The sequence below is a fragment of the Vigna unguiculata genome, chromosome 11 (genome assembly GCF_004118075.2).
Source record: "Vigna unguiculata cultivar IT97K-499-35 chromosome 11, ASM411807v1, whole genome shotgun sequence".
Classification (NCBI taxonomy): domain Eukaryota; kingdom Viridiplantae; phylum Streptophyta; class Magnoliopsida; order Fabales; family Fabaceae; genus Vigna; species Vigna unguiculata.
The window spans coordinates 31,319,722-31,328,228 of NC_040289.1; the positions used below are offsets into that span (position 1 = coordinate 31,319,722).

The following is an 8,507-nucleotide window of genomic DNA, read 5'->3' on the forward strand; positions in this document are numbered from 1 at the left end:
AAATCCTCAAGGTTATACCTCTATCTACAAAAATCAAATCTTTATTTATCATAAGTTTTATTATGATATTAAATCATATAATTGTATAAATAAGATCATTGCATAACTAAAAATAAATATAAAAAATAAAGAAGACTAGTACGTGATGGTGATAAATATAAATAAAAGAGGATAAATATAAATTGAATAAATAGAACCATGCACAACTGAAGATAAATATAAATAAATAAAAATAAGAATTATATATAAGTTAGATGAGGTCAGGACACCTCACTTATAATAAATATAAAAATAAAATTAATTATAATGAGATAAAAATCTCCCTAACTTTTTTATGTTATCATGTAATATTTGCCTTTACGATAATAATTATTAATTTTTATTTCTTTTTAAATAAAAGCAATAATGATTTATATGTATCATAAATACATGCCATACTTTTACGATTAATATAGTTTATCCTTTAAGATTATGTCATCAATAATAATAATAATATTATTATTATTATTATTATTTTATTATATCTGAAAAAAATTATCTTATTGTAATTATTTAACCAATTTTTATCCCTTAGATATTTATAATTTTTATATTTTTCCGTTCATAGTTTATTAGATTAGATACAACATACATAAAAAGTAATGTATTATAAAATTTTAGGTGTTAATATACTCAAAATATTGTGGTATAAATTTTGAGATGTTACAACATGGATATGAAATTCTTAGGTTCTAGGATGCAGGAAGCAGGAAATGGTCTAGATCTACCTTTAGGGGTGGCAATGTGGGTCGGTCCGACCCGTTTAGGCTCGGCCCGCATAAGGACCCCACAATGCGAGCTGGCCTGCCCCGCCCCACACACTTTATCCGGACTGCAAACACTGGCTCACCTTGCATATTCCTTAGTTCGTGGCCCCCGTGCCGGCCTGCTTTTTTTTTATTTTTTTTATTTTTTTTACTTTTTTTTACTTTTTTTTATTTTTATGATAAAACTTTCCATGTTTAAAAATTGGGAAACTTTAAGAAGTTCATAAAATTAAGTAAAGACTTTGGGGAATTAGAAGATAAATTGATAATTCAACATTTTCATCATATTCATACTATGACATACCCAATGTATTCTTTAAATTTTAGCACATTAAAAAAATACATAATAATTGTCTTTTCCAATTATACAAGAATTTGAAACGTTAATGCAAAAGTCCATAAAAAAAGTAACTAATATACACAAGTGCAAGTTTTTTTGTGCGGGCTTGCGGGCCGCGCGCCAGCCCTCACGGACTGCAAGCTTATGCGGGCCGAGGCACTATGGGCCTACGGGCTCACTACCCTGGCCCGTCCCATATTTTTTTTGCGAGCCTTCGGGCCAGCCCGACAAGCCATGCCCTAATTGCCACCCCTATCTACCTTAGAGTACTTTAAGGACATTGAATGAATGACATACTAAATATAAAAGATAAGTAACAGTATAGTAGAGCAGATGACTGCTGATGTTATGTTTGAAGACCTATGATGATAAATTATGAAACTAAATATCTATTATGAGAAAACCCCAAATTAATGAATAAATTATTAAATATCAGACCTTAAAAATATTCCTTAGTGTGATGTTTATGTACAAGCTTATCAAGAGTGGGCTTGAATATGCCAACTTCTTTCAGTAATATGATAGACCCAACACCAATTTGTTGACCACATTCAGGATGTAAAACTATTTTTTATGGACGCTGGCCTGGGCAATATGTTTTTGGTCCTGAAATAAAATAGTGTCATTATTATAATTTGTATTTAGCATGTTATTTTGGGACAAATTCGGAGCATATGCAAGATTAGAAAAATAACCTTCACAATGATAGCAGACCACCCAACTCATTTGGTTTACAATGCTTCACAACACAGGTCACAAAAGACAACATGTCAACAAGCTTTGTGGTAAACATCGGAGTCACATTTTTGATGTCACCCTCTTCCACTAAACCTGCACTTGGTATTAGTTAAGCCATTCAATTCATTTCACTTGTGAAAACAAATTTAGGTTCATTATTTATATTTAGAAAAGGTTATTCCAATATTATATTACCATGGTGTTTGATGAACCTTGTGGCCCATTTCCATGCATTTTTTCCAAAATCACGAGCAAATGTTGTTGCAGCGATGTTCTCCATAAATTATTGTGTTGATTGGCCTTGACCTACCTCACAGTTCATCATCACTGCTTGGAAATTTCTTACAAAACCAAGAATGAAAGACGTTGTTTCACTGTAACGTCGCATGAATGTGTGCAAGTCAGATTTGTCTACTTCTAGAGCCCGCCATGGTTCCATTCTCCCTACTACACATACACACAATAATAAAAAACTAAGGAAGTAAACTCGTTCAGTGGGTTTTATTTGTAGTGGTAACTTTCATAATATTAAAGTAAGAAAATTTGTTTTGACAAAATTACCCTTAAAGATTTAATTGACATGACATTTTCCCCCTTTTAAGTCCATTCCTGTTACATTGCTTATCTCACGTCTTCTACAAAACACTCTCTCAAAGTTGTCTCGTAAGCCACTCTTATTAAATTGCATTCATTGCCTTGAAACCCACTATCTGATTCTTTAGCTTGGACAAAATAAATTAAAATAATTAAACACCATTAAAGCAAATAAAATCTAGCGTTTATGTTGAACGCATAACAACTGTAGCATTTTTTGATGCATTCAAGAGGTTCAAGAATCACTTAATATCATCATTTACTTCGACCAACAAGCACCTTCCACCCATTGTCAAGGTGTGTTTTCTGACTTTAATGTTGTTGTTTTGGTGTGTTTAATATTTGTTTTGTGAAATCCACTCCTTACCGTGACATGAATGAGAAACATAGTCTAAGTTTTTCAAAGAAATTTTCCTGACCTCATTCAATGCCTATACTGATGTTCCACGTGTGGTTAAAGTTTAATCCTTCCAATTTTAATTTCATCCACAAATGGAAAATGAAGAATAAGAGGTTTGGATGACATTAATCTTCGTCATACAAGTGCACGAAATACAATAAAAAGGTTATTTGGGATATTGACACATGTATATGGTGAAAATGTTTCTGAAAACGAAATACAATATACTTTTATAATTTGATAATTTTGTACTTTTATAATTTGATAATTTGATAATCTTATAACCTTATAATCTTATAATCTTATAGTTTTATAAGTTTGTAATTTTGTAATTTTGTAATTTTGTAATCATATATTATAAAATTATGAGTTATAAAATTTTAAAATAATAAAATGACATATGATCAATAAGGTGAACTGACAAGATAATAACTACGTTGGTTTATCACCTAGTTAACACATATTGTTAACTAGGGTGACTCAGTTGAAAAAATTAAATTTATTAAGTAATGAACAGACCACTTCGACTCAATAATTAAAAGTTTTCAAATTTATTAACTTAAAACATAATTAAACCTAATATATATCGTGAATATTTATTAATTGTAAAAATCTATTAATAACAAAATAATTGTTAGTTTTGATTAATTTCATTCTTATCCTTGATGTATATCTGATCATTCAAGAATATACATAATTATTTTAACAAAGGATATTGTTTTCATCTAAATATCATTGTACAAATGAATAAAGTTAATTAAAAATTTAATCATTACAACAATATTCTTCTAAACAATTTTTACAAGTCATATAATATCTTAAAATTCGAAAAAAAAAATGCAAAACTATCTTCCTTAAATTAAAATCAAATACATTAATATAATTCTATTTTATCTGATATGTATATTATTTGAAATTAGAAATTACAAATATAAAAGATAGGATAAAAGGTATAGAGAAACAAATTTATTTATTTCAATATTTTGTGTTACGATCTAAAATAATCTTACAATTTTGTTACATAGTATTGTATTTTACAAATATTTGAGTATCAAAATCGGTTTTGCTGCTTGAAGCTGCTTCTGCCTGATGTCTTCAACTTTTGCAATTTTTTATTAATATGTTGGTGATTTGGGAGAGCGCTCTTCACTTGTTTTGTAAGCTCTGATCTTCTAAATGAAATTGTATCTTTATTATTGTATAAGGATCGAAGCTGCAAGTACAAGATACAATTGACATAAACATAACAATTAAACAAAAATAAAAATAAAAAGAGAGATTAATTATGAAAACAAATAAGGAATCAATAAAATACATTAAACATTCGTTTAAATCTGCATATTAATATGTAAAGTTTGATCCGAATTTAATTAGGATGTGAACTTATGGAATTTTAAGAGTTATATAATTAGAATATAGAACATCATATAATTATACTATGAAATATTATGGGTGTTAGAAATTTGTAGGGATTATGAAAATATGAGATATATGATAAATATAAAAAATATGTTATATGAAAGAACATGTTATTTTATTATATATATATATATATATATATATATATATATATATATATATATATATATATATATATGTCTAAGAATTTTTCTTTCTTTTAAATTCAGATTTAGATGGGATGCATACTTAAATGAATGTGGACTTAAACGAATGTCTATCGTATATAATGGATCAAAAGTTAAATGGTGTATTACTTACCCATTTGTTAACCAATTCCTCGACCAGTTTCCTATTTATATTAATTTCTTCATCAGATTTTGATAGAAGCATGATTACCTGCCACAGTAAAATGTTCAAATTATGATTAGGATAGAAACATTTTAGGGGGTATTTTAAGAAAGCAAGTTAGTCACATGAGAAACCCTACATTTCCAATGCCACTATTCTTCAGTTGTTCCTTTCTATCATGGTGCTCTAAATCTATCTACATAATGAAAAAAATAAAATGTGATTCTAAATAATTTTTTCTAATAAACATAATCATGTAAAATATAATATTATATTGGTGCAAATTCAATATACATTATTCAAAATCTTCAAAATTTCTGTGCGTATGGTTAGATTTGGCAAGCTTCCATGAGGATGTGGCTCAAGCCATTTCTTTAATACAGTCAACGATCCTTGATCTAAAAACTCTTGTTGAAGATGATTCCTGCAAAATAGTTGATGAAAAAGTTATTAGAATAAGGATAAAGTTATTATCAAAAATTAAAAATTAAATTTAAATTAACCACATACTTTGAGAGGACCTCGATCAAAAGTGGCAACTTCTTAAGTTTATTAATGACAAGTTTTCCCTGTCGGTAAAGATCAACATCCTCCTCAACAGCAACTTCAAACTCAGTCATGACATTCATGACTGAGAAAGTTATTTCAGCATAGCTTCTCTCATTTCTTTTTCTTTTTTTTCCTATTTGGAAAAGATCATTCATTTTTTGACCCTCTTCACCTTGCTTTATCTAAAATTTCATTTAACACATATAAATACATCAGAACAACCTTCTCGAGAAACACAAATCCTAAAATCAATTCCAAATCAAATAAATAATAAAATGTATATATACATCATAATCACTCCTAATAATCATATCCGTCATCTCTATGTAAGAAGAAATGTATGAACAAAAATTGAATGGAGAGCTTTTGATTGAAGTGAAAGAGTTTATGATTGAAGTGAGACTTTTCTGAAACAAATGTGTTATTATATAGGACTTTTAAAGATAAAAAGATTTAGATAATGATATAGTAATTATCTTTAAACAATGTAATTATAATAAATAAAAAATATTTGATTTTTAACTTAATCTTTTATATGATATAATAATTTTAGAAAATATTAAAATATTCATGTTTAATAGATAAGATAATTTGAAAAAAGATTAAATTTTAAAATAAAGGATTATTATATATAGATATTTGATAAAATTGATTCTATAATTTACAAACTTCTTCTTAAATCAATATAATAAATATATTTAATATAAAAGGGTTATATTTTTAAGAAATTAAAATCATTAATAAATCATAATATATATATATATATATATATATATATATATATATATATATATATATAATATTCTTGTTTTTATCGATTTTGCTATCAATGATTAATGAAAAACTGAAAATGACATATCTATAGAATTTTCTTTCTCTTTTGCATTTGTGTGCTATAAATATATAATACATCTGTAATGTTAATTTACATAAAACATGACATATCTTTTCATAATTATCTTATATTTCAAAATTTTTAAAATTGTCTTATCTAAATAAGGCAATTTTATCTTATATTTCAAATCTTATCATCTTACATTTCAAAAATTTTCAAAATTATCTCATATTTCAAGTCTAATTTTTTACAATACAATATATATATATATATATATATATATATATATATATACTATTAATATGTAATATATCCGTAATGTTAATTTACATATAAAACATGACACATCTTTTCAATATCATCTTATATTTTCAAATATAATCTTTTCAAAATTATCTTATATTTCAAATTTTTTAAAATTTCTTTATCTAAAAAAGAAAATTTTATCTTATATTTCAAATCTTATTATCTTGCATTTAAAAGATTTTCAAAACTATCTTATATTTCAAGTCTATTGTTTGATAATATCTTATCATATATATATATATATATATATATATATATATATATATATATATATATATATATATATTTTCATTCGTGTGATATTAATATATAATTTATTTGTGATGTTAATTTACATATTAATATATCTTTTCAATATCATCTTATATTTTCAAATATAAACTTTTTAAAATTATCTTATATTTCAAATTTATTTGCCTTGTTTAGATAAGACAATTTTATCATATTTCAAGTCTTATATTCAAATCTTATTATTTTTTATTTGAAATCTTATTATATTTCAAATCTTATGTTTGATTAGATCTTATCAAACCTAACAAAAATATTTTAATATTAATAAAATTTTAATATCTTTGCAAAATTATCTTATCTTTTTAAAAAATTTTGATATATTGATAAATTTAAATATTTTCTTAAAATTATTTTACCATATAAAAGCTTAAGCTTAAAAAATCAATTTTATTTTGATTTATTATAATTGCATGGTTTAAAGATAATAATTGAATCATCATTTAAATCTTTTATATTTAAAAGTCCTATATTGTTGGGTTATATTTTTTCATATATAAGTCTTACACATATAAGACATTTGACACCACTTTTATCCCAAAATCTTAAGGCAATATTTTTTCATATATAAGTCTTTTATCTTTATTCTTATATAGTGTTTAACTTTGTCTCACTAGTGCAGAATTGCGATTTTACCTCGCCTTATAGGCCTCGGTTGACCAGCAACCGAAGCATATAACGGTGCGGTGACAATTTTGAAATTAAAGGCAACTTATAGGCCTCGGTTCTGAAGAAACCGGTGCCAAACGCTGTAATAGGCCTCGGTTAAGGAGGCCCGAAGCCAAAAAGATTGCCAGAAATTTCAAAAATGCCATTGACGTTGGGACCTATAGGCTTCGGTTGGGGAAAAGCCGGTGCCAAAACCGGGTATAGGCCTCGGTTCTAAGTGGAACCGAGGCCATATTGTTTAATTAGGGCTCAAAAACAGAACCCCTTCTTCCTCGCATGCAGCTGCCATTTCTCTCTGCAAATTCGTGCTGCCACTGCCATCGCCTCTCGTGCTGCCGCTGCCACTGCCGCTGTTGCGCTGCCATCGTCGCTGTTTCTTCTTCTCTCCGCGACTTCCGGCGAGCCCACCACTCGAGACCACCACGCGAGCCTCCTGCCACCGCCGTCTCATCTCGCGTCCAGCCACCACCACGCGGGACCACCACGCGAGCCCCCTGCCGCCGTCTCGTCTCGCGTCCGTCCACCACCACGCGAGACCACCACGCGACTTGGACCACCATTTATGGAACTGCCAGCTGGCAAGTTCTCTGGCTTTGAAATCGCAAGGTTCTGAAACGAAACCGGTTGTAGCAGCTTCTGATTCCCAAACCCATTTACCGCAACGCTGCTCTCACCTTTCTGGCTGTCCCCACCGAACATCATTGTCGCCATGCGCTGCTGCAGCAGCTTCAGGTGCAAGTCTTGGTTGATGTTGCTGAGCGACTCAATTGAAGAGGCAAGGCTGCCGTGAACGTTCATGGCTTCCATGGTCTGCAGGGTTTGCATTGCACTGTTCAAAGGATCAGAGAGTGAGGCCCTCTCTGACCTACGTAGAGCCCAGAGGTCAGGGTTGGGCGGAACAAGACCCAAGAGAAGGTTTGAAACAGCAGCAGCAGGGGGGTCAAGCTGGAAGGCAGAAAAAGCAGAAAGGGAAGTGGTGGAAAAAAAAGAAGCCCATATGGCCTCGGGTGCATCCAAAACCGAGGCCAAAAGGGTATCGAAAAAAGCCCTTATGGCCTCGGGTGTACCCAAAACCGAGGCAGAAGGGGACTCTATGGCTTCGGTTCTTAACCGAGGCAAAAAGCTATGACCTTTTGGCCTCGCCCCAATATGCTTCGGTTCCTGAACCGGTGCAGAATATTAAAAACAACCGCTGCCAAAGGCCCTTTTTGCACTGGTGTCTATTCTATCTAA

The 8,507-nt window shown here is 29.6% G+C and overlaps 1 protein-coding gene across 1 annotated transcript; it reads right to left on the reverse strand.

The window, feature by feature from the left end:
• Positions 1-3,929: 3,929 nt before the first annotated feature.
• LOC114170364 (protein IWS1 homolog 1-like) lies at positions 3,930-7,725 on the reverse strand. Its single transcript, XM_028055838.1, has 6 exons — positions 7,537-7,725; positions 5,138-5,358; positions 4,922-5,051; positions 4,767-4,823; positions 4,598-4,675; positions 3,930-4,091 (listed from the first exon to the last, which is right to left on the reverse strand). The coding sequence occupies exons 1-6, from the start codon at positions 7,723-7,725 to the stop codon at positions 3,930-3,932; spliced, it is 837 nt and encodes a 278-aa protein (XP_027911639.1).
• Positions 7,726-8,507: the final 782 nt, after the last annotated feature.